At 43.0% G+C, this 27276-nt stretch overlaps 1 protein-coding gene and 2 pseudogenes across 3 annotated transcripts in view; 1 reads left to right on the top strand and 2 right to left on the bottom strand.

The window, feature by feature from the left end:
- Positions 1-625: 625 nt before the first annotated feature.
- On the top strand, positions 626-7013 carry LOC311099162 (ubiquitin-conjugating enzyme E2 R1-like). Its single transcript, XM_084139839.1, has 5 exons — positions 626-1341; positions 1712-1798; positions 1986-2083; positions 3699-3833; positions 4105-7013. Exons 1-5 carry the CDS (start codon positions 1156-1158, stop codon positions 4316-4318), a joined length of 720 nt encoding a protein of 239 aa, XP_083995965.1. The 5' UTR covers positions 626-1155; the 3' UTR covers positions 4319-7013.
- A 13709-nt stretch (positions 7014-20722) lies between these two features.
- Positions 20723-24192, bottom strand: LOC311098854 (relaxin-3 receptor 1-like; annotated as a pseudogene). Its single transcript has 4 exons — positions 24181-24192; positions 22783-22979; positions 21370-21785; positions 20723-21231 (listed from the first exon to the last, which is right to left on the bottom strand). The product of its transcript is annotated as a relaxin-3 receptor 1-like (transcript).
- Positions 24193-25782: 1590 nt separating this feature from the next.
- LOC311098853 (cyclic AMP-responsive element-binding protein 3-like protein 3-A) overlaps positions 25783-27276 on the bottom strand; it is a 5724-nt pseudogene continuing 4230 nt past the window's right edge. Inside the window, exons 4-5 of the transcript in view lie at positions 27161-27265; positions 25783-25855 (exon numbers count right to left, since the gene is read on the bottom strand). The product of the transcript in view is annotated as a cyclic AMP-responsive element-binding protein 3-like protein 3-A (transcript). The remainder of the gene's footprint in view (positions 25856-27160; positions 27266-27276) is intronic.

The following is a 27276-nucleotide window of genomic DNA, read 5'->3' as shown; positions in this document are numbered from 1 at the left end:
ACAACTGTAATGTATTTGAGGTGAAGGAACGTTAGGACAATTACAAACATCATTATTTAACTTGAAAAACACGAAGGGATTCCCTCTCATACTAACTTTTATATTGACTTTGTTCGTATTTGTTGTTTTATTTCTCAGGCATAGTTAAAGCCAACCGCTGGGACTTGCATTGAGCCCCGACGCAGTTTGTAAGCGTCATATTATAATCTGATTGGTCGTTTGGAGAATGGGGGATGGTGGCATAGAACGTCAATGTGCTTTTCTCAAGTATTTTATCATGATTAATGAAATCCGCACACTACACCCGATCTATAAGTGTGTTGTCTAGGCATGTTTTAGTTTCCACATAAATTGGCCTCGAAAAGGTAAAGCAAGGCACTTTACAGCAAAACAACGTTCGTGTTGTTGTACGTCACACTATTGGCTGTATTCCAGAAATGTCTTGTGTAGTTCTTAAAACCCACCCGAAAAAAAATTAGTCATAAAAAATTGCTATTCCCAATTCTTTGGAATACTTTTACAATAAACATGGTGATTAAAATTTATATTTTTTGCAACGCTGACATGAGATGTTTAAGTTAATTGTTTCATCGGAACTACATTTCCCAGAGGGCACTGCAACCTTATTGACTGTTTTGAGAGGAGACTGATTTCAACACTCTTCATTTATAGCCAGCAGGACACACAATAGAAAAACCTCGTCGGTGAATTTTTTATTAATGTTTGCAGTCTTTAGCTGGTCCAAAATGATGTATTATTGTATAACTATCAGTAACAAAGTATTTTAAAAAACAAATATTCATTGTCACTGGACCAATAGCTAGCAGCTTATGCTAACTAGCTAGCTTCACGGCTTAGCTAGGTCGGTGAGCCTAGTTACTAAAATACCAAAACATTGTTTTGAGTGAGTTTGTTTTAAATTGAGCTATTTGATACTGATAACTAGCTAGATTAAACAGATACTGCTCGATTTCAAAACAAATCCATCGACTTGAATCAAAAGAGAGGTTAGCTATCTAGCCATTGTGCGCATCGGGAAATCGCAACAAAGAAAACGTTTTTTGTTTTGCTGGATCAGCTGGCAAGCTAGCTGTGTTGTAAACGACGACGTTCTCCGACAAACGTTAGCAAGATTAACTAGTTGGCTATTTTACCATGGCGCAACATGGTCCTGTTCACGTAGCAAGTTCACAAAAAGCATTAATGCTAGAAATGAAGAGCCTTCAAGAGGAGCCAGTCGAGGGCTTCAAAATAACACTGGTAGATGAAGCAGATCTCTACAATTGGGAAGTGGCCATTTTTGGACCTCCTAACACTCACTATGAAGGGGGCTATTTCAAGGTAAGGCCGACGCATAACTAACTAAATTCACTTGTTTTGCTAACTTTTCTAGTTTGTTTTGTTAGCTAGCTAGCCAACATGCGCTATGGTCAACTACATGGTTGGCTTCCGTTAGTAGGAGGCCCGTGAAAAACGTAACATCGTATCTACTTTCTATTGATGTACTTCCAGCCTGCAGTGACAAGCAGTACACTGTCAAACCTATTTCTGGATTAGGCTGTTGTTGTTCTCGAATATGTTCTACTCAACTGGGTTGCGACATCAGGATTACCATTGAATCGGGTTAGATAGTTAGGTCGCACAGACGCATGTTAGGACGTGTTGCTGACATATGTTGATATATGACTGTTTTTCTCCATGTGTCCCACAGGCTCGTATCAAGTTCCCCATTGACTACCCCTACTCACCACCTGCCTTCCGTTTCCTCACCAAGATGTGGCACCCCAACATATATGAGGTAAGGGATCACTGACCCAATTCTAGCAAAATACAGTCAAACTAAATGTAATTCATTTTCAAACAAATGTTGTGGTCCTAATCTCAATTTCTCTCCATCTCTGTATGTGGCTTAATCCTAGTCACACCTGTAATTTGCGACCATAAATACATTGTGTATGTTAATTTTTACTTTTCCCTTGTGTTAGAATGGGGATGTGTGTATATCCATTCTGCACCCTCCAGTTGATGACCCTCAGAGTGGGGAGCTGCCATCTGAGAGGTGGAACCCTACCCAGAACGTCAGGTACACGCCCTCTCAGCATGTTATCCCAACCCCCTTCTCTCTCTCTCCCCATCTCCCCTTCTCTCTCCCCCATCTCCCCTTCTCTCTCCCCCCATCTCCCCTTCTCTCTCCCCCCATCTCCCCTTCTCTCTCCCCCCATCTCCCCTTCTCTCTCCCCCCATCTCCCCTTCTCTCTCTCTCTCCCCATCCCCCCTTCTCTCTCTCTCCCCTTCTCACGCTCCCCATCTCCCCCTCTCTCTCTCTCGCTCCCCCATCTCCCCTTCTCTCTCTCTCTCTCGCTCCCCCATCTCCCCTTCTCTCTCTCTTGCTCGCTCCCCCATCTCCCCTTCTCTCTCTCTCGCTCGCTCCCCCATCTCCCCTTCTCTCTCTCTCTCGCTCCCCCATCTCCCCTTCTCTCTCTCTCTCGCTCCCCCATCTCCCCTTCTCTCTCTCGCTCCCCCATCTCCCCTTCTCTCTCTCTCTCGCTCCCCCATCTTCTCTCTCTCTCGCTCCCCCATCTCCCCTTCTTTCTCGCTCCCCCATCTCCACTTCTCTCTATCACGCTCCTCCATCTCCCCTGCTCTCTCTCCCATCTTCTCTTTCTCTCTACCCCTTCTCTCTCTCTCTCCCCTTCTCTCGCTCTCCCCCCTCTCTCGCTCTCCCCCCTTCTCTCGCTCTCTCCCCCCTCTCTCTCTCCCCCCTCTCTCTCTCCCCCCTCTCTCTCTCCCCTTTCTCTCGCTCTCCGCCATTCTCTCGCTCTCCCCCCTTCTCGCTCTCCGCCCTTCTCTCACTCCCCCATCTCCCCTTCTCTCTCTCTCTCTCGCTCCCCCACCTCCCCTTCTCTCTCTCTCCCCATCTCCCCTTCTCTCGCTCTCTCTCCCCTTCGCTCCCCCCCTCTCCCGTTGTGCTGTGTCACTCATATCCAGATCACATGTCATGTGGAACCTCTCCAGGACTTCCTGGAAGTGAATAGGAATCATACTAGCCAAACCCCATGTCAACCTGTAGAACCTATGCAGATCAGAGAGAATTTGATTTGTATAAGCAGTATGGTGAAACTTCCACCTAGCCTATCAGAGGACAAGCACTCCTGTTACACTTTGGTTTATTTTTGGTCTGACCCAGTTACGCGTTTACTATAAGTCATGTTGACAAACATTTATTTCTGTGAGTTTTTAAATTAGAAGTAGTAAATCAAATTCGAATCAAATTTTGTCCCATGCGCCGAATACAACAGGTGTAGACCTTACCGTGAAATGCTTACTTGCAAGCCCTTAACCAACAATGCAGTTTTAAGAAAATAGAGTTGACTAAATAAACAAAAGTAAAAAATATTTTAAAAATAACAATAATGAGGTTATATACAGGGGGTACCGGTGCCGAGTCAATGTGCGGGGGTACAGGTTAGTCGAGGTAATTTGTACATGTAGGTAGGGGTAAAGTAGGTCTTATTTTTACCAGCACCATTTTAGGTTTACGTCGACATCAACAGGTTGACATATTTCAGAAATCTTACTTTGCAGAAATATCCTAGCCTGTATTCCACAAAGCAGGATCAATGAGCCAACCAGCTGACTTTGATAGACACTGCCTGGTGCTGCTTTCTGAAACCCAACCCTGTTTGTGTCTTTTGTAGGACCATCCTTCTGAGTGTGATCTCTCTGCTGAATGAGCCCAACACCTCCTCCCCGGCGAACGTGGACGCCTCCGTCATGTACCGCAAGTGGAGGGACAGCAAGGACAAGGACAGAGAGTACGCCGAGATCATCAGGTATGTAAACACACACACACACACATATATATATATATATATATATATATATATATATATATATATATATATATATATATATATATATATATATATATATATATATATATATATATATATATATATATATATATATATATATATATATATATATATATATATATATATATATATATATATACATGCACACACAACAAGGACAGAGAGTAGCAAGGACAGAGAGTACAGCACACACACTTATTCAGCCCCTCTATCGCTGTGTGTTTCTCAGGAAGCAGGTATTGGCCACTAAGGCTGAAGCGGAGCGCGACGGGGTGAAGGTCCCCACTACACTGGCCGAATACTGCGTCCGCACTCGCGCCCCGCCCCCCGACGAGGGCTCCGACCTCTTCTACGACGATTACTATGATGACGAGGATCTGGAGGATGAGGACGAGGACGACTGCTGCTATGATGAAGACGACTCGGGGACGGAGGAGTCATGACGCGGCCCACCTGGGAGCCTGGACGGTTGACACGTGCGCTCCCTGCACTCTCCTCCCATAGGAGAGACTGTTCTGAAAGTACTACTTCACATATTTTAAACCTCTCACTTTTTCAATCCTCAGAATCCAAGCACACTGTCATCTGTGCAAAGTCTGCACCTGTTATTTACAGAAAGTATTGACTAAAATAGAGCTAAAAACATGACATGCTACCTTATGACCCTGTTTGACTATCTGGAAAAAACAGGTGTAAACATTGCGCTGGTGAAAACACCTGGTAAATCAGATCTCTGATAAGTTTTCCCTTCCTCAACTTGCCGCCGCCTCCTCGTTCACTCACACTTATAGTCAGATACTCTTTTGCCTGAACAGGCGACTGAAAACGTATTCACCTGTCATGGTGTCTTTGTGTGAGCGACACACCACTGAACATACAGCAGAACTTATTTATCTCCAAGATAAGGTTCTGTCTGGCTTCTCCTCCCTTACATTTTTGTGGGAGGAAAACTGACTCTGTCAAGATACTTTTTGCAACATGGTGTTTCTGCATGTCAGACATCTTGGACGCAATCATATGTGTCGGCATACTGGTTTGTTTGAATTTAGTAAAATAAATACTATTGTGATCATGGAAACACCAATGACTTCTGTCTGGGGGTTGAGCTTGAGTTGCGGCCCAAACCCAGTTTGAATGTTTTAGCATCGTTTCTACAACTTTTCGCTGGCCTGGCCGTAACTGTCGAAGGTGTTGTTTGAGAGTGGAGTGTGAGTGATTCTAAAGTGCTCAATGTAACGTTGTCGTGGCAACTTGGTTTTCCTGCGTCTGGACAGAATTTTCTCAAGAGACCCACACCTTTCTCCTCAAGGTTCTCCTCTGCAAAGAATGATGGAGCACAAGTCTTTGGTGTAGCCCAACAACTGTATGGAGAGGGGGAAAGTGCTTTATGGGTTTAGCGTAATGATTTTCTGTTTTTATTCTCCTCTCATTGACAATTATGCCTGTAGTCTTTTGTTAGAGAATGCTTTAAAATGTCCTTCTTGGGTCATGGAGTCAATCTTGGTGGGTTTCTGTAGGAAGACTGTGCATCTCTGTTGAAAATATGTTGTGGCAGTATCAGTCAGCAAGCCTCGGGAATAGGGAAAGAAAATTGCTTATTTTGTGTGTGCTGGTGGAGGGTGCTATCATGAATCTCCAAGCAGAGATGTGTTTGCGTGTGTGTATCAGCAATATTGGATGTTGCATTTATTCTAATTTGGCTTAATTTAACTTTAACTCTCAGGATATTTAAGAATGAGAAAAAAAAGGACAATTTTAAGATAACAAAGTGGTCTCTTTCCTGGTGGGCTTCAGAGATACACTATATATACAAAAGTATGTGGACACCCCTTCAAATGAGTGGATTCGGCTATTTCAGCCACACCCGTTGCTGACAGGTGTATAAAATCGAGCACAAAGCCATGCAATCTCCACAGACAAACAATGGCAGTAGAATGGCCTTACTGAAGAGCTCCGTTACTTTCAATGTGGTACCGTCATAGGATCCACCTTTCCAACAAGTCAGTTCGTCAAATTTCTGCTCTGCTAGAGCTGCCCCAGTCAACTGTAAGTGCTGTTATTGTGAAGTGGAAACGTGTAGGAGTAACAACGGCTCAGCCGCGAAGTAATAGGTCACACAAACACACAGAACGGGACCACCGAGTGCTGAAGCGCATAAAAATAATCTGTCCTCGGTTGTAACACTCACCACCGAGTTCCAAACTGCCTCTGGAAGCAACGTCAGCACAAGAACTGTTCGTCGGGAGCTTCATGAAATGGGTTTCCATGGCCGAGCAGCCGCACACAAGCCTTTAGATCATGCGCAATGCCAAGCTTAGGCTGGAGTGGTGTAAAGCTTGCCGCCATTGGACTCTGGAGCAGTGGAAACTCGTTCTCTGGAGTGATGAATCGCGCTTCACCATCTGGCAGTCAAACGGACGAATCTGGGTTTGGCAGATGCCAGGAGAACGCTACCTGCCCCAATGCATAGTGCCAACTGTAAAGTTTGGTGGAGTAGGAATAATGGTTTGGGCTAGGCCCCTTAGTTCCAGTGAAGGGAAATCTTAACGCTACCGCATACAATGACATTGTAGACGATTCTGTGCTTCCAACTTTATGGCAACAGTTTGGGGAAGGCCCTTTCCTGTTTCAGCATGACAATGCCCCCGTGCACAAAGCAAGGTCCATACAGAAATAGTTTGTCGATTTCGGTGTGGAAGAACTTTACTGGCCTGCACAGAGCTCTGACCTCAACCCCATCGAACACCTTTGGGATGAATTGGAACATCGACTGAGAGCTACGCCTAATTGCCCAACATCAGCGCCCGACCTCACCAATGCTCGTGGCTGAATGGAAGCAAGTCCCCTCCGCAATGTTCCAACATCTAGTGGAAAGCCTTCCCAGAAGAGTGGAGGCTGTTATAGCAGCAAAGAGGGGACCAAATCCATATTAAAGCCCATGATTTTGGAATGAGATATTCGACGAGCAGGTGTCCACATACTTTTGGTCATGTAGTGTAGTTTACAGTAACAACATGTACCTTTACTGATATGCACATATGTGGCTATATGGACGATCACTTGTTCATTTTTACCTGTATGCATTTTTTTATGGTTTTTGGCCTATTTAAAAACGAAAAAATAAAGATCTTTATTGGAAAACAAGTTTTATTTTGTCCCTCATACCCCCAGTTGAAATATACAGCATGCATCACTACAAAACAATGCACATCTCCTGTTGTCCAAATTACATTAGATTTTAATTATGGGTTAACCAAGATTAATTATAGTGTAACAATAGTGTGTACTTTCTATAGTGCATCAACCACAGATTGAAGTTCAACAACTACTTTTCGAATAGGCCTACTGTTTAAATTGAATGCATTTTAGACATATTTTCAGAATTAATGCCTATAGCCAAAATAAATATGCAACGTAAAGAAAAGGTTTACTGTAAAGTAGAAACTGGATGAATGACTACAGCCAAGGCAAATGGAGACCATTGTCCACGTTGTATTTTGAGTGGAATTTCCCTTTAATATAGTCCTTTATAGATTGGTAATCTTGGACAACGAGCACACAGGCTGGGTTTCTAACGAAACTACAGCGCATTGTGTTGAACTCGAATGTTTACGAGAGCATTGAGGTTTATTTCCGAGTTTTAGTTAAGGAGCTGCAGTCATGTCTGTAAACTATGCCACTGGACTGTCTCCCTATGCGGACAAAGGTGTATGCGGGCTCCCTGAGGTAAACACTCAGGCAGGCGTTAGCTTGCTAGCTAGGTACAAAGCTTTTCGAGGATCCCCTCTAGCCAAAAGTGTATTTACTATCGTCGCAATATCTATTACCACTGCCAATATACACAACGTTCAAAGCTAGTTAGCTACCATCCTAGCTCTGATTCTGCTAGACACCAAAGATAACATGGACGCCAGTGTTTCCCCTAGCATGACTTTGTTGTTGGGGCCGCGGCCCACTGTTACTTTTGACATGTTCGGCCGTTCTCCACCAACTGCACCCCACTTAAATAGATGAGGCTAACCTGCCTTGTTCCCCCTAAAACGACCCTCTTCACGCTCTCCATTCTTTCGTCCTCTTTTCCCACCCCCACCTGCCCTCTCAGCTTCCTCCTCCCACTTCTCTGCCCTCTCCTCACCCCTCTCTCTGCCTTCTCCCAGTCGTTTGACAGTAAAGAAGAGTTGAAGGGGGAGGTAGAGGCTCTGGCCCATCAGGGAGTCCCAGTACCTGGTGGTCCACTCTGGGGCGGGCATCAGCACATCTTCAGGCATACTGTTAAGTTGCGTAATTCGAATCTGGTATCAGAACAGAATTTAACACTAAGTCACTGAATATATTCTCTGCTTTTTTTATTAATGTAATTAGTCAAGCGAATAAATGGTAAATGCAATTTTCGTATATACGGGTTCACTGTAACACCTCGCAGGGCAAAACAGAGAACTAACTGTCCCAACCCAAAGTTCTTCTTTTGATACTCTGACAGAGATAGTTCCTGCTCCAGGCAGGCCTATCAGAGTAGAGGCTGAGCGTGGTTTAGACTTACTCAACCTATCGTTGGCGCTCAGGCTGGTCCCAGCCTCTTGGCGCTTCACTGTTGCCGGGCATTAGTTGTTTTTTGCAACTTGTCTCGAGAGTCAGCAACCCTCAGACATAGTTTCCTCTTCTTCATTGTTGCAGTACACATGTCCTTGAGCGGTTTAACAAAGAGGCAGTGTGTGTGTGTGTGTCACAAGTCTATCTCAGCCTCCCCCCTATCGGTTCCTCACATTAGTCACAGCTTGTTATGTTAAACAATCTATATCAGTACAGCACAAACCTATTATGTTTAATCATTAATGTATTCTTTTTAAGCTAGGCATCACATCTAATTATAAGAAAATAGATCCCAACAATCCCCCCTTTCACACCCGCTGGGTGTGAACCCAAAATAAGAAATTTCAGGGAAATTTAGGATTCCCCCTTTTGACACCCACTAGGGTGTCACTCATTAAAATACAATACAAACAAAAATAATCACACTTTTATTAATAGTAATGATAATAAAAAGGCCTTCAGTCCTTCCATCTACACCTAACTTGTACTAGGTTGGCTACCAGCCACCCAGGAACTTCAAACCTTCACATAAGGAAAGACAAACATTCACAATAGTTAAAATTGATTTATAAAACATAAAAACACAAACAGGGAATTTTGATTCCCCCTTTAGACACCCACTAGGGTGTCACTCCACCACCTCACCAATAGCAAACCAAGGGTCATCTTTTGTCAACCCCAGTTTCTTCCGAAAGTTAGACTCAGTGTCTGCATCTCCTTCTTGTGCCTCCAGCAAAGGCATCATACCAGCAGCGTGCACGACATCTGTAACAGACTTTCTCAGACAAGGGATAATACAGGCAGCACAGCATCAAAATTAAAAACATAACGATTAGGGTCAGAAATCCAGTAACCACCAGTGCAGCATACTTACCAAACCACTCACCCAACCAAGAAAACAGTCCGGTTTCCTCCACTCCAGCCATGCTCTTCATTTCAGCTGATAGTTTATCTAAACCAATTAGCGCTTTAGAGATACTTCCGTCAGGACTGGTATTGTTAGGGATAAATGTGCAACAATGGCTTACCATTCTATCGACACCGCCCCTTTCTGCCTGATCTAGAGCCAACCTCTTTTACTAAGTCATGAGTGAGATGGCGGATAATTGTTCAGAGATCCCTTTTGCTGCATCCCTAGTCTAGCCAATAAATCGTTGTTGGTCGTAATAGATATAATTAATCCAATCCACAATTTTGTTTGTCACCCACCAAAAGAATGTGGTAGTAAACCCTTCCCCTAATTGTTTCATAGCTCGGTATCCATCCGATACCCCCCTTGGTATCCCAATCGCATCCATCTAAATAGGGCTATTCTCCTTCTTGTTAAAACTCCTCCTACATCTGTTTAATCCTTGGTTCCTGCTGACTAATTCTAACTAGCTGAACCAGTATAACCAGGGCGCATGTATCTAGCCACCCCTTTGGAATTCTCTGCCTTATACTGCCTTTACTGGCACACGCCCACCACACATCGGTTACAGGGGCTGTAAGGTTCAGAATTCTCTCCTGTGCTTCTGAACTTAAGTCCGTCACATTACCACTATCTCCAATTGATAATTGGTGATGTCTTTGTTTCTCTTTACCCCCCATCTGGATGTTCAGTCCTGTCCGGTCTCATCTCCCCGTCCCCAAGTGTGTTTAAACACTTGAGTCTAGGAACAATCTGCCGTGGTGGCCGAACACGAATATAATGGGATTTTATAATCCCAATTTGCTTATTGACATGTACCCCACCCGTTGGCTACGTCCCTAACCCTTATTCTGAATCTGACAGTCTGCCCTTCTCTGACTCCCATTTTGTAGGCCACTCGTCCTTGACGGTCAGTATGTCGGGTCGCTTCTCTCTTCTTTTACTTCTTAACTATGGTAAGGGCATAGCATAATTGGTGGTGGATCTTGACATATCAAGACCATTGCCGAGACTATGATGCAGCTCAAGTCACCCATATTCCCAAAAACCGCCAACCCTCTCCTGTCCTCAGTCTTTCTGCTTGGTACCACCCCATACACACACCCTAAGAACACACTACAGTGATGATAGGTCGGGGTAGGAGATCTTCGTTAACAGAGGTGATCCCCAGACCCTATTGGTCCAGTTCTTCTCTCTAACTCTGCGTGTGTTCAGTGGTGCTTGCATGTGTTCTTACCTTTTTGCAGTGGGTAACGTGGACCCAGGTTGCTCTTTCTGCTATTCTAATGGCAAAGGCAGTGACCAATATAACCTGATAGGGCCCTTCCCAACAGGCCTGCTTCCAGTTTTTCTTCTTTAGGGACTGGATCCTCACCAGTCACCTGGTTAGATAGAGTGGGTCACCTACTCCTTTAGTTCACCTGTGGGGCACAAAACCTCTGACATACGGGTGTGGTTAATAAACTACCTTCACATGTGTTCTGCTCTCAATTTCTATTTCTGACTGCTCCGGTCCTCCTAACTCGGGTATTCTGTATGGTCTACCAAATCCCTTCTCCAATGGCAATAACCCTTCTTTATCTGGAGTTCTCCTGATCGTCATTAATACTATCGGTAGACCTTGTACCCCATTTCTTCCTGCTCTCCTGTGTGTTTTCCTTAACCCCTCTCTAATCATACCGTTCACATCAGTATTCTCTTTCTAGACTGTATCTAAAAAATTGTTTTTTAAAAGTATTTTGTCCTCTCCTTCGTATATATTTATTATTTAATCCTACCATCTACTATCATCCCCCTCTTGACACATGTTTTGCCCATGTGTCAATATTACCACCTACCTAAACAATCACTTAGGTAATATTGGTAATTTATCATCCAATTGCCATCCCTTATTTATTTTTGTGACTGTCCCTTGCTTCTTTATTGCTCCTATCTTCCTGATACTGTAGGGGATTTCCCTCAATCCTGGGGGAAAAAAACAAAAACAAAAACTCCCCCCTCAGAACACATCAGATAACTCCACGTATCATTAAATTCACTAAACCTATAAATAGCAAACCCATAACCACCTTCCGGTAATCTACTGATTTAAACCTGTTGCATTAATTTATTAAAATATAAACCTACTGTTTAATAAATCCAATGTTTGCATTGAACACATCTCTGTCTCTCTAGGTATTGACTAATAGTCTCACTGTCTCCCTGCTTACACTCGTGGACTTTGGAGAAGTCGGCATGTCTGTGATAATATTCTCTCAGATTATCACAGAGTTGTGCCAATTTATCTCCATAGTATTAATATCCAATGTAGTGATTGATGTTCCTTAATGGTACAATATTATATTAATTATGTCTCACCCATGACGTATGTCTACGTTTGGGTGAGCAAGTTAATATATAATTATTTTATGAAGTCTCTAGCCTCTAATTCAACACAAAACCCCATCATCAAATGTACTCCCAGCAGAACTGAAAAAACTAAACAAAACAGACTGTGATTTCCAGGACACTGCACCTTTGTTTCTGGCCTCACTATCTCCCCGAGAATTGGCCCTCCCTCAAGGTCCCTCCCAATCTGCTCTTGGTAAACTGCAAACCTTTTATTGCTTCTGGTTTCATAGGGTATTGCTTCTGATATGGCCTATGATTAGATTTGGGTATCACCTGTACTGGAATTACCCCTTTTATTAATCCTACGTCTGCTGGACCCCGGGACCACAAATGCTCTGGAACTTCTTTTAAGTCTGACTCCTGTTGTTCTGTCAACAGGTATTCCTCTCCTCAGCATCTGCTATTCTCATCTAAATGTACTCCGGGAACTGAATTGGCTCTCCAATTCAATTTCCGACGATACCTATCTGTGGATGGGCTGTGTTGATCTCCACTCACAATATTGACCCAATCAGTGATCCTCTTACCCTTGGATACCCACTGGCCCATGTCTTTCCAGTCCTCTGCTGGCTCCTTTGCTAGGGACACATGTGGCCTCCATCTTTCCCTGAACTTTGGGGCCCTAGTTCCACCTCCACTGCTGCGTGGGTGTTGTCATAGTGAACCCATTTCAAGGCTATAGTCCTTTCTGTGGTTTTAAATAATGCTTCCTCATAGATTGCATCTGGACCTGGGTGTTTGTTATACCAGAGAGTACAGTGTAGGTCATCGGGGGACATTTTAGTGGGGCCTGGTACTACATCATCAGCAAGTTCCATCAAGGTTCGGGGAATATCAGTTATTCCCCCCCTTAACAAATCTTGACTATACCAATAACATGGCTCCCCTTCCCCACAGACCACCATATTGTCTCTGACTATGTGTACTTTCATTCCCCTCTCAGTGGAAATGACGGCCACATTCAATTTAGTCATTACATCACGTCCTAGTAAATTTACCGAACACAGCTTAGATATCAGGATGGGTGTGATTGGTCATGTTTTAGGGTTATTGGGGCTGATAACCTTTCAATAAATTGATGACCAGAGGCAGATCGCACTGATTTTCTCCCCATCAATCCTGACTCCATCTGGCTTGTCTGTTGCACAGATTGCTGTCCTGCAGGCTCCCGTATCACAAAGGAATTTAATTTTCTTACCCATTACTGTCAATGTCAAATAAGGTTTCTGTTCCTGTTGAAGTGCTAAGTCAATAGTAGCCAATTCAAACACCTCACAATTTGGATCAATGAGTTCCGTAGTCTCCCCCTCACTAGAGTCTTCTCTTTCTCCCTCAAGGACTAGTCACGCCTTATCTTCCTCTTCCTCACGCTCAAAGCTGGGAAATAGACGTCTGTTAGGCTTCTCACTTTTTTTCTTTCTTTCCTTTTCCTTTGGGTTTGCATTGAAAAGAGTTATGGCCTGTCTTACCACAATATCTGCATGGGGCCTCACACTCTCTGGCGAAATGTCCTCCTTTGTTACAGTTGAAGCACCGACCTCCCCCGCTGTAGCCTTCACTTTTCCCTGTGTTTCTGCCTTTACCCGCTATTTCCCCAAGAGTGGCCATTAGGTACTCTGCTCCTTTCTGCTCTTTCTTGACTCTGTCCTGTCTGTTATTCTGCTCATGATGAATTGCATATCGTTTAACCTCAGCTAGCGATGCCACCCACCAAAGTCCTTTTAATGGTTCTGCTTATCTCTGGTCTCATTCCACTGAGGAATGCTATCTTTAATTGCTGATGGTAGGGCGTATCATTCCCCTGTCTCTGGTCTGGTTCGGGTATGCCACTGTTTGCGTTAAACACATCTTTAACTCTCTCTAAGTACTGGCTGACAGTCTCACTATCCTCTTGTTTACACTCATGTGCTTTAGAGAAGTCTGCATGACGATGGTAATGTTCTCTGAGGCTATTACACAATTCAGTTATTTTCCCAACATACTCGCCGTGATCGGCCCATTTCAAAAGTGCCCTCTTCTATCCCTGGATTCCATAAATCTCTCATCTCCGGTTGACCCCGGGACCTCCTTGGAGGGTTTGCTTCCCATATTGGCAGGACTCTTTGATCGTCCTATACCCAAAACTTTGAACAATTACTTTATGGCTTTTACCAAATTCCTGAATCTCACCTTTATTTGAATTTAGATTACTTCCAACTCTCTAATAATTGTTTTTGTCTTTTTAACTGAGTTGTTAGGTATTAAATAATTTTACAATTTTGCTTTTAATGATTTATTCGATCTTTAATTCGTTTCTTCCTCAAAATAGTCCATTATAATTACTTACTTCCTCACACGACCTAATTTGGTCCCTGTTTTTGGAATTTATTCTTAGATGTGACTTTTGAGCAAATATTAAGTCTCACGCAAGATTATTGGTTAACACTACCGGCAACTTGGAGTTTGTACTAAGACAAATTACGGCTCCAGTTTCATGGAACGGATAGAGTTACTGCTAATCTACAGTTGTTTATGACTTATAATATTCTATTTCTCACACATACTATTTTAAATTCCCTTTACTTGATATTTATTGACGATCCCAGACCGTCTCACTATCACACTCTCTTCCTTTGAAGTTTCACCCCTGTTTTCCTATTTATCTAGAATACTCAGGCGTGGTTTTCTCTAGATAAACGTCTAAAAAAACGCTAAAGTTTACTCCCTTCTTGTATACTTTTGACAATCCTTGATTGTCTCAACACAAGGCTAGTTTATGTTCGGTAATGGCCTCTCTACCCGGAGTCTATTTCACTTCAATTCCCCCAAAATCCAATGAATAAAGATTACTGACCTTATTCTTGTAGCTGGGACTCAATTTGGTTGGATCTCGTCACCGTTCCTGTCGTGAACCAGTTCACCCCCGGCCTGGATTAACCCTCAATCTTAGAGGTCAGGACTTTATCCCACGGATCCTAGATCCGCCCGTGCACGGTTTCGGGGTTCCCTGGGAAGACAGACAACGGGTGTTGAGGTCCGGCTCGAAAGGACCAAGCTGTTACGTGAATTTCTATCCCAATGTTTCGAAAATGAACTTATTACTCAGTCTGTATCCCAGAGGTTCTAAATCTCTAATAATCAGACCAAGCAGCCAGGCATACAATCATCAGGCTTTATTCATTGGGAACGTTCTAAAACAAAATGGTGGTACAATCCTTTTATACACATACGTCATACGAAAAATCACATTCCTGTTTTTTAAGTGGTAGTGTCTGTACGGTTTGTGCTTGGTCCATTAAGTTAATGTTCTGCTCGGCAAACCCTTTTGGTAAATGAATGTGCAGATTTATATTTTAGTCATTGAGCAGACACGCTTATCCAGAGCCACTTGCAGGAGCAAATGGGGTTAAGTGCCTTGCTCAAGAGCACATCGACAGGTTTTTTCACTTAGTCGTCTCGGGGATTTGAACCAGTGACCTTTCGGTTACTGGCCCGATGCTCTTAACCACTAGGCTACCTGCTGCCCCAGATGTCGGGGAAGTGTCTAGGGGGTAGGGGTTGGGGACTAGACACCATATTGGGGAGGGAGTAGGGGCATCTGTACTTCCTAAGGCGGCTGAAAAAATTCAGCATGCCACCCCAGGTCCTCTCCAAATACTACCGCTGCACCATCGAGAGCGTCCTGACCAGTTGCATCACGGCCTGGTACGGGAATTGCTCCATCCACGACCCCAAGGCCCTCCAGCGGGTGGTGAAAATGGCCCACCCATCCAGGACATCTACTCGAAACGGTGCCTGAGGAAGGCCTGCAGCATCATCAAGGACCCCACACACCCCAGCCACGAGCCGTTCACTCCCTTACTGCCGGGCAGATGGTATCGGAGCATGAGGTCTGATACCAACAGGCTCAGAGACAGTTTCTATCTACAAGCCATCAGACTGCTGAACACTTGAACTGGACTGACCATCTGAACTGACTCTGCGCACCTTAGACACATGCACTCACTCACCTACACAGATATACACACACATTCATGCTACACACATCACAACTTCTGCTACCAGACTCTTATTATGATTACTAAGTACTGCACAATTTAAACACTTGTCCCCCAATCCCCCCTTCCCCAAGACACGTGTAAAAATTGGACTATAAATTGTGCCTTCCTATATTATACTTACGCTGAAATGTTTATTCTATTTTACTGAGCCATTTACTTTATGTTCGTGTTCTTATCTTTTATTATTTCTTATCGCTAGTGCATTGTTGGGAAGGAACCTGCAAGTAAGCATTACTTTGGACGGTGTATACCATGTGTATCCCGTACATACGACTAATACAACTTGAAACTCCTCTGCGACTTAATTCAATGCTTTTCAGCACTGCATCGGATATATCGGCTAAAACAGAGCAGTAGATGTAAAGAGTTCGATTAACTCTGCTTGAGATCTGGAATTTCTATGGGCGCCATGTTGGCACTAACAGTTTCGATGCAATTACTAATGAATGACTGTATCTGCTGAGAATAGCCAACAGACTTGTTTTCATGGAACCTTCTGTAGCAACAGGAAGGACAGTGTTCAACTCGTTTTCTCCAACTAGTCACCAGGTATAACAAATTGAATTTTCAAAATGATCGCTATTAGTTGCCGTCTTAACCTTTTACTCATTTATTTTGTTCTAGCTCTGACGTGTCATATTCTGTTTAAATCCCTCAACACCATGTCTGTATTTTAAAATTGCTATTTAATAAGTGAGTAAAATAGACAGTGTGCTTATCTGCAACAAGGAAGGCCAAATGAACAGTGGGCTATATCAAAGTAGGAAAACACTAGCAAACAGGCAGGCTTTTTAGATATAGAATGTATGTAGTTGATGCTATAAGTGGAGGGGGGAAAGTGTATAGAAATACTATTCTGGCATGTGAAAATCGGTTTGGCACTTTTTATTTACATTCACAGTCCTTAATATACATTAAAACAGATCACAAACATGCTGATGCCCCTTCATTAAGATGTCAAATTGTTATTTTTCAAGCCTGATGACAATATACTAGGTGAATACTTGTTTAACTGTATAGTTTACTGTATACTTTAAATAGTTTGAAAATAATTGTTTCACATTCATAGATCCTGGAGGTCTTTTAGCTGTTTGAAAGGCTCCTATAAGACTCATTCGCAGCAGTTATCACAAATGCATGCTTTTCTGATTGGAATAAAACATTTATATACATTTTTGGCTAAGATGACCTGACAACCCACAACAATCTCATCAATATGTTTGTGATTTGATGCTATTCCTGGAGCAGAAACATTTACATATTTAGTTAATTTTAAAATAAAAAAATCTACATTCAAGATTATGTGATAAGAATTAATTGAATCAAACAAGCATACTGATGATGTATTGATGATGTATCATCATCAGTTATATTATCATTTATAGTGCTTTTCTCAAACTGAAGCACTTTACATTGCATGGGGGTAACTCACCCATCACATCACTTTTAATCTCCCCCTCCCCCCGTCCCACTTCAAAATATCACAGACTTTGCCAGTTCAGTTGCCGCAGACTGCAAACTTCGATCCTGAATATACAGTGGGGTCCGAAATGATTGACACCCTTGATAAAGATGAGCAACAATGACTGTATAAAATAAATAATTCAAATACTGAGTTATATTGTGTACAAAAAAAAAAGGGGGAAATTATTTGTTAAACAAAATATCTTTCTCTGAGCTATTGTGTTAGTATAAAATCATATAATACATTTTTTTCACAAAAAGGTAGGGGTCAAAATTATTGACACCCTTGTTTTCAATACCTTTCAATACCTGACCTTGCGAGGATAACGGCACTGAGAGTTTAAAAAAAATGTTTTATGAGTTGGAGAACAAATTGGGAGGGATCTTAGACCATTGCTCCATACAGAATCCTTCCAAATCCTTGATGTCCTTAGTCTGCGCTTATGGACTTCCCTCTTAAATTCAAACCACAGGTTTTCAAAGGGTTTTAAGTCCGGAGACTGAGATAGCCATTGCAAATTGTTGAATTAACCATTATTCCTTTGTGGATTTTGATGTGTGCTTGGGGTTATTGTCTTGCTGGTAGATCCACTTGCGGCCAAGTTTCATCCTCCTGGCAGAGGCAATCAGGTATTTGGCTAAAATGTCCTGGTACTGGGTAAAGTTCATAATGCAGTTAACCTTAACAGTGTAAGTAAAATAGCCCCATAACATCAAAAATCCACCACAACATTTTACAGTAGGTATGGGGTTCTATTCTGCTTCTTATGCATTTTCATTTCGACGCCAAACCCACCACTGGTGTGCATGGCCAAAGAGATCTATTTTCATGTCATCTGACCAAAGCAATGGTTCCAATCTAAGTGTCAATGCCATTTAGCAAACTCCAGGCTTGGAATCGGTGCTTTGGTCAGATTACATGAAAATAGAGCTCTTTGGCTACGCACACCAGTGGTGGGTTTGGCGTCGAAATGAAAATGCATAAGCAGAAAAGAACCTCATACATAAAATGTTGTGGTGGATCTTTGATGTTATGGGGATATTTTGCTTCCTCTGGTTATCGCTGTATGTCTAATAGATCACTGTATGTGTTTATGTAATGAAAATAATTCCAATATTTAAAAAAATACATTTATTTCCTTGAGCCTCCTTTGGCCCTTAAAATGTTCAGTCTGATAGTGTGGGCGTTAGGAAACAAATGTGAAAATATTGACATACACACCCCTGATTAGCTGATAGGATGTTCTAGAGCCCACCCCTTACCCAGATGAACAGTCATTGGTCTATTATAATCAGATCACATTGTGAAGTCATGATGTGGGCCCAAAGTTCCATCCCACCTGAACAGGCTGAAATTCCAGGATTTTATTTTCAAACAGCTCTTACACAAAAAAGGGAAATCACATTTTAACTGCACGGCCCATTTAAGAAAGTATAGTCCCACTGGCTGTAGTCTCACACTGATGTCTCCACTCCATTCCCACAATACCTCACTAATGTGTGTGTCGAATGAATCAAGAAGATGCATACAGTGGGGGAAAAAAGTATTTAGTCAGCCACCAATTGTGCAAGTTCTCCCACTTAAAAAGATGAGAGGCCTGTAATTTTCATCATAGGTACATGTCAACTATGACAGACAAAATGAGAATTTTTTTTCCAGAAAATCACATTGTAGGATTTTTAATGAATTTATTTGCAAATTATGGTGGAAAATAAGTATTTGGTCAATAACAAAAGTTTCTCAATACTTTGTTATATACCCTTTGTTGGCAATGTCACAGGTCAAACGTTTTCTGTAAGTCTTCACAAGGTTTTCACACACTGTTACTGGTATTTTGGCCCATTCCTCCATGCAGATCTCCTCTAGAGCAGTGATGTTTTGGGGCTGTCGCTGGGCAACACGGACTTTCAACTTCCTCCAAAGATTTTCTATGGGGTTGAGATCTGGAGACTGGCTAGGCCACTCCAGGACCTTGAAATGCTTCTTACGAAGCCACTCCTTCGTTGCCGGGCGGTGTGTTTGGGATCATTGTCATGCTGAAAGACCCAGCCACGTTTCATCTTCAATGCCCTTGCTGATGGGAGGTTTTCACTCAAAATCTCACGATACATGGCCCCATTCATTCTTTCCTTTACACGGATCAGTCGTCCTGGTCCCTTTGCAGAAAAACAGCCCCAAAGCATGATGTTTCCACCCCCATGCTTCACAGTAGATATGGTGTTCTTTGGATGCAACTCAGCATTCTTTGTCCTCCAAACACGACGAGTTGACTTTTTACCAAAAAGTTATATTTTGGTTTCATCTGACCATATGACATTCTCCCAATCCTCTTCTGGATCATCCAAATGCACTCTAGCAAACTTCAGACGGGCCTGGACATGTACTGGCTTAAGTAGGGGGACACTTCTGGCACTGCAGGATTTGAGTCCCTGGCGGCATAGTGTGTTACTGATGGTAGGCTTTGTTACTTTGGTCTCAGCTCTCTGCAGGTCATTCACTAGGTCCCCCCGTGTGGTTCTGGGATTTTTGCTCACCGTTCTTGTGATCATTTTGACCCCACGGGGTGAGATCTTGCGTGGAGCCCCAGTTCGAGGGAGATTATCAGTGGTCTTGTATGTCTTCCATTTCCTAAGAATTGCTCCCACAGTTGATTTCTTCAAACCAAGCTGCTTACCTATTGCAGATTCAGTCTTCCCAGCCTGGTGCAGGTCTACAATTTTGTTTCTGGTGTCCTTTGACAGCTCTTTGGTCTTGGCCATAGTGGAGTTTGGAGTGTGACTGTTTGAGGTTGTGGACAGGTGTCTTTTATACTGATAACAAGTTCAAACAGGTGCCATTAATACAGGTAACGAGTGGAGGACAGAGGAGCCTCTTAAAGAAGAAGTTACAGGTCTGTGAGAGCCAGAAATCTTGCTTGTTTGTAGGTGACCAAATACTTTTTTTCCACCATAATTTGCAAATAAATTCATAAAAAATCCTACAATGTGATTTTCTGGATTTTTCTTCCTCAATTTGTCTGTCATAGTTGACGTGTACCTATGATGAAAATTACAGGCCTCTCTCATCTTTTTAAGTGGGAGAACTTGCACAATTGGTGGCTGACTAAATACTTTTTTTCCCCACTGTATGTCGGTATATTAATTAATTAATTAATTGGGGTTTGTTAAACTATCGGTCAGGACCCAAAGTGGGCCGTGGGCATGTGAGAGGTGGGTTGTTAGTTAATAGAATACACACTGTTTCTTCTTCATTTAGGTCGCTGGAGGATGATTTGGGTCACGGGAGGACGGTAAATGTCTCATTTGGGTCTCGAGCTGAACAGTTTTAATCAATGACTCATGTAGGCTACTTCCCAACTTGACTGTTCCTGTCTTGTACAGCAGCCTCGACTATGAGAAACTTGTGTTGTAAATGAAATGCATCCTTAACATCATTATGGTCCTCCAGTCAGTCACACGTTGGCATCCCTGTGTATAACCACCATGCTAGGCGGTGCCTTCTCCACTCTCTTCCCCCTCAGAGCCAGGGTGAGAAGGTTCCTGATGGACAGCGAGGCTCGGAGCAGCAGCTCCTTGAGTCCGGCCCGGTACTCTTGTCGCATCAGGCAGTACAGCACGGGGTTCAGGCAGCTGTTGGTGTGAGCCAGGCACACAGTCAGAGGGAAGTGTAGTCCTGGGCATTGTAGAAGGCCTTACTGAAGGGCACCAGGTCACATTTTATCACTACTCCCCACAGTGTCAGAGCCTGGTTGGGCAGCCAGCAAAGGAAGAAGGAGAGCACCACGACGGTCACCGAGCAGGTCACTTTGGAGTGGCGCCATTGACGGGACCTCTCGCTCTATGAACTCTCCATGAGCGGTACCTTCTGTGTCTGGTAGAGGCCCAGTAGAACCTGAGAGTCCCAATGACCTGAGGCAGATCCAGAAAACCGGACCAGACACAGCTCGTCATCCGCAGACACCTAGAAACAGCACAAAGATGCACCACAATGGAATTAAGTCTTTGACTTATGTTGTCAATTGATGTGTTTTGTTTCGATGTACACACAAACAGATTTACATGCATTTTAAAATTGGCAAATAAAATCAATCAAACAAACCTGGGCTGTGGTGGAGTAGATGGTGTGGGGCATCGTGACCGCCAGTGACACCACCCAGATGGCAAAACTGGCCCACTTGGCACGTGCCGCAGCCATCAGTGAGGAGGTGAGGGAGCAGTAGCGAGCTACGCTCATGGCCGTCAGGAAGAAGACGCTAGCGTACATGTTCATGGTAGTCACAGAGCTGACAGTCTTACACATGACCCTGCCGAAGGGCCAGCGGAAGTCCAGGGCTGTGTCCAAAGCCCAGAAGGGCAGGGTGAGGACAAACTGGAGGTCAGTCACGGCCAGGCTCCTCACAAAGTAGTCAATAGACGAGTGGTGCAGCTGGTGGCGGGAGTGGAGAAGGAACAGCGCCAGGAGGTTTCCCACCAGCCCCAGAGCACACACCACCAGGTAGACCAGAGCAATGACCACTAACACCTGGAAGAAGGCAACACAGTCAAGAGTCAACTCCTGATACATAATGGCTTTGGACTGTCATTAATTAATAATAATCAAAAAGAAAAAGAATGAAGTTAAACTTAAGTTGATTTCTCCTAACCCACAACAAAATAATCTATTTTATATCAAGATAATCTACCTTTAGGACTTTAAACTGGGATCTATAAAGCTGCAATATGTAACTTTTTGGGCGACCCCACCAAATTCAAATAGAAATGTCAGTTATAGATCTGTCATTCTCATTGAAAGCAAGTCTAAGAAGTGGTAGATCTGTTCTATGTTTGCTATTTCTATGCTTCCCGTTCTTAAGTTTTGTTTTTGCATCTTTTACTTTCGGTTTTGTACACCAGCTTCAAACTAAATACAATATTTGTGGTTATGAAAAATATATTTCACAGAGGTTTAGATGGTAGAATGATTCTCTACACTATAATTGCGTGTTTTGTCACATACACTGAAATTAAGCGAACTATTCGAATTTTAGCAACCAGGAAATGATGGAGCAATTTCTGCATAGTGCATCTTTAATGGGGAAACTGCCACATCCATTTGCGATATTACAACAACAAAGGAGTTACTGAAAACAACAAACATGCTGAGCTACACTCCTCAGCTTGGCAACAAAAACAATAACAATGGTGTGGCGGCCAGTGGCACTGCGGATTCTATCTTTAAGCTTGACAATATATTGTTTGTATTGTTATATTGTTTATATATTGTTTAAAAACAATAAAATTAAATAATTTAATAATTAAATAATTTATCTTGGTAAGACTTCTTGCAAAATATTAGTTAGTGCTAGTCTGGAACAAAAGCCTGCACAACCAGTAGTAGCTCTCCAGGTCCAGAGTTGCAGATCCCTGAGCATCACTCCTTATTGGGCTAGCAGGGCTACTATGAAGTAGAATGAAGTTACACCTGATATAAAGTTAGTTTTGCGTTTGTCACTCTAATGGTTAGGGTTAGGACTCATGTTCGCGCTGTCCCCATACAGCTCCGGAGCAGACTTTGGAGAGGAGATGGAGCCAGCAGTCCAGCGAGAGGTTGTGGAGCGATTCTCCGGACAGGTTAGCCTGCTCTGGGCTCCTCGCGTCCTCCTGACCTCCTCCACACCCACTCAGACCCAGGTGGAGCAAACTGCTGTTACTCTGATGCACAGTTCTTCTCTGTCATTCAGCAGAACACTCAGCATAAAAAGAGGGTCTCACATCAGCCAAAGTGTGAAGTAATGGTACAAACATTTCGAGTTAAGAGTAGCCTCAACATATCCAAATTCCAACCGCACTGTTTTTGTAAGTAGACACATTTTGTGTTTTAGGAAACAATCATTGTTAATAAAGACTCACTTTTTTTTCGTTTCATTTTAAACGTGCTTGTTCAAGTCCGACTTCTTTCTGAATGAGTTGCATCACGCGTCTAGTCTGCGCTTTTTATACCGGTTGAGATGCCATGCTCGGGAAAAGTCTCCGAGAATCCGCGCTGTGCGGTTGCTATCACTTCATCACATGCATAAAATAGCGGGAGAGTAGGGGTGAGAATGTGGAGGAGGGCTGCAACCTGGTCTCAGAGCATTTCGTATTATTCTGTACGTAAATCCGAGACACCACATTTAGTATCATATGTTATGTTTCTTATGGTATGTATTAATTTGTGAATGTCCATCTCCAATTTAGTATGATATGTTACGAATTACAATTCATATTAGATGTTACGAATTTGAAAAATGTACAATATGTTATGAATTTGCAAAATGTTGTTTTTTACGAATCTGCTAAATGTATGATATGTTACACATTTTAGCTAGGTGGCTAACGTTAGCTAGCTGGCTAACGCTAGCTAGGCTAGGGGTTAAGGTTAGGGTTAAGTTTAGGAGTTAGATTAAAGGGTTAGGGGTTAGGGTTAGCTAACATGCTAAGTAGTTGCAAAGTAGCAAGTAGCTGAAAAGTTGCTTAAATGCTAAAGTTGCCCGTAGATCGGTGGGCGTTCATGTTATACGCCCACCCACCCATCCAACCCACCAACTACCCTATTTTCGTTTTTGCCTTAAGTAACCATCTGTCTTATGTAATCATACCAAATGTAACATATCATACTAATTTGAGTGTTCTGGATTTACATTTACTATGTTACGTCTAGTCTATGAGACCAGGCTGGGAGGAGAGAAAGAGAGAGAGGAATGGTCCAGAAAGTGGAGATGGAGAGAATGGGAGAAAGGGAGAGAGAGTGGTTGACTGGAGTGAAAGAGGTAGAGGGAAAGAAAGAGCAAGGAGAAGGGATGGAGAAAAAATATTAAATGTGTGGAGAGCCTCTTTCTGGGATTGCCTGATGATGAAAAGCACTTACTCTCAGACAGAAACTGCTACTTACCTCACTCTGCATGAGGCTGCCCAACCAACCTCCTGTCCATGGAGCACTAGTGCTTTTTAGTCTAGGACTAGGTTTAATCTGTGTCCGGGAAACCGGTCCATAACAGAGGTTTGCAATACATACTGCTCCAAGATGTATGGCAGAGGAGGTGTGTGTGATGTGATTGTTCTGCTGTACTTGGGGACTTTGGTGGGGCAGTGCCTCTGCTCCTAAACTCTGTGTTTGAGGGGTAATCATCATCACAACATCCCAAAACCCCTTTGACCAGTGTTCTTGGATTTTTCTGAGTGCTACTGTTTCTCTGAGTGCTACTGATTTTTAATAACACAGTAGGCCTATGGGGTGCTAAAAGTCGTTATGAATATTCAGTATTCATCATATACAGATGGGGTCATTGAAAGTGTTACCAAAACAAACATCTAATGCAGCCCTGTTTTCACTGCTGGATTAAAACTAGAGCCAAACATCAATCAGAAGATTATAGTATCCTTGCAGCAGCAGAGAGAGAGGCAAAGGATCCCCATTACCACCCACAGGATCTCTAGCCCACTGGGCACAGACGTCTATTCAACGTCTATTCCACATTGGTTCAACGTAATTTCATTGAAATGACGTGGAAACAACGTTGATTCATCCAGTGTGAGCCCAGTGGGGGGTCTCTGAACAGCCTCGGACAGTCAAGTCTTTATTCAAAAACATACATTTACATCTTTCCGTTCACTACATGGAAAACAAACATTTCCTACTCTCCCAAGTACAGACTGAAGCAGTGCAAGGGAAACCTTTTTAAATAGTAATTTTTATTGAGTTCAGACACGTCAATGAAACTTAGATAATAAATTATATGAAAGTACAGTAAGTGAAGTAAGTCAAAAAAATTAAGTCAGTAAATGAATATCTGCCGCCATTGTTCAGTAGCCACATTATTCAGTAAATCTATATATTAACTGATCTCTATAATACAGTACATAAAACCATATATTAGGGTTCAGCAATTCATATGATTTGGGATGTATCTTTGTCTCCCTCCATTTAGTATGATATATTAGGTTTCGTTACATATCATAATAAATGGAGGTACACACATTTTTGTAAAATATCCTACGTATGGCTCTGATTTCAGACTGGGTTCACAGGTCGAAATATGTAGCAGTACAGTTCTCTAAGGCAGTGGCCACCAACCCTGATCCTGGGGAGCTAACAAGTGTACAGTTTTGTTCCAGCCCAGCACTAAGACACCTGATTTAACTACTCATTAAGACCTTGATTAGCTGAATCAGGTTTGTTAGAGCTGGTGGTGCTACAGTAGCCTAGTAGTTGAGTAGGAAGTCGCTGGTGTTGGTTGAGAAGGAGCTCCGTATTTGCGTGGTCGAGGTTGGGTTTGCGATAGAGCGGTCAGAGGCTGTGGTCATAGTCATAGTTGTGGTCATGGTTGTGGTTGGTTAGGGGGTCTGAGTCTGCATACTCTGGCCTGAGTCGGAGCTTCCGGGTTTTGTGTATGTGACCAATAACATTTGATTTGATTTGATTTGGAATGAAAGAGGAAGAGATTAGGGGAGAAGACTTGAACATGTGTCCCTTGTAAACAACATTTGTAATGCCTTACGTGTTGGTTCCCTCCAGTTGGTGAACTTTACTCTGCAACTCCAGGTTGTGTGTACTACGGGCATCCATCCTGACAGGGAAGAGAAAGACACTCCATCAGCCTCTCTATCAACTCACTAACTTTTCTCTTTGTGTTCTTTTATTTTCTGTCTCTATTCTCCTGTTCTCTCTCTGTCTCTCTGTCTCTCTCTCCCTCTCTCTCTCTCTCCCTCTTTCTCTCTCTCTCTCTTTCTCTCCCTCTCTCTCTCTCTCTATCTCTCCCTCTATTATTCTGCTTAATACCTCCTGTCACTGTTTAATACCTCCTCTCACTGTTGAATACCTCCTCTCACTGTTGAATACCTCCTGTCACTGTTTAATACCTCCTCTCACTGTTTAATACCTCCTCTCACTGTTGAATACCTCCTGTCACTGTTTAATACCTCCTCTCACTGTTTAATACCTCCTGTCACTGTTTAATACCTCCTCTCACTGTTGAATACCTCCTGTCACTGTTTAATACCTCCTCTCACTGTTTAATACCTCCTCTCACTGTTTAATACCTCCTCTCACTGTTTAATACCTCCTGTCACTGTTTAATACCTCCTCTCACTGTTTAATACCTCCTATTTAATACCTCCTGTCACTGTTTAATACCTGCTGTCACTGTTTAGTACATCTCCTCTCACTGTTTAATACCTCCTGTCACTGTTTAATACCTCCTCTCTCACTGTGCAGATGGGTGTGAATGACTGGGTGTGTGACGTTTCAGTTCAGAAACAATTAATACATCCAATTAATAAAGTGATGACTTCATTTGTAAGTGTTGTCTGACTAATACGGTTATGGAGTTGTCGCTCGATGAAGTTCAGAAGTGAATTGAATGTAAATAATGTAATACTCATAACTCAGTGGATTGCCAGATAATGACAATAATCACTAGGGCGGTGGACCCCCAACTGGGCTAAATTGCTGTTCTGATTCGAGGCTGTCCATTGGTCCTTACCTGCTCTCCAGACTGTCCATTGGTCCTTACCTGCTCCTCAGACTGTCCATTGGTCTTTACCTGCTCTCCAGACTGTCCATTGGTCATTACCTGCTCTCCAGACTGTCCATTGGTCCTTACCTGCTCCTCAGACTGTCCATTGGTCTTTACCTGCTCTCCAGACTGTCCATTGGTCCTTACCTGCTCTCCAGACTGTCCATTGGTCCTTACCTGCTCCTCAGACTGTCCATTGGGCTTTACCTGCTCTCCAGACTGTCCATTGGTCCTTACCTGCTCCTCAGACTGTCCATTGGTCTTTACCTGCTCCTCAGACTGTCCATTGGGCTTTACCTGCTCTCCAGACTGTCCATTGGTCCTTACCTGCTCCTCAGACTGTCCATTGGTCTTTACCTGCTCTCCAGACTGTCCACGTACTCCCTCTTCTTCTTCCTGCTCTCCTGAGCCGACTGCTTGTTGCGGATCTTCCTGATCTTTCTTCAGAACCCTCTCCTCGTACTGATCCAAGA

The sequence above is a fragment of the Coregonus lavaretus genome (assembly GCF_964263955.1).
Source record: "Coregonus lavaretus genome assembly, chromosome: 23".
Classification (NCBI taxonomy): domain Eukaryota; kingdom Metazoa; phylum Chordata; class Actinopteri; order Salmoniformes; family Salmonidae; genus Coregonus; species Coregonus lavaretus.
Note: the sequence above shows the minus strand (reverse complement) of the source record. Positions and strands in the feature narration are given on the sequence as shown.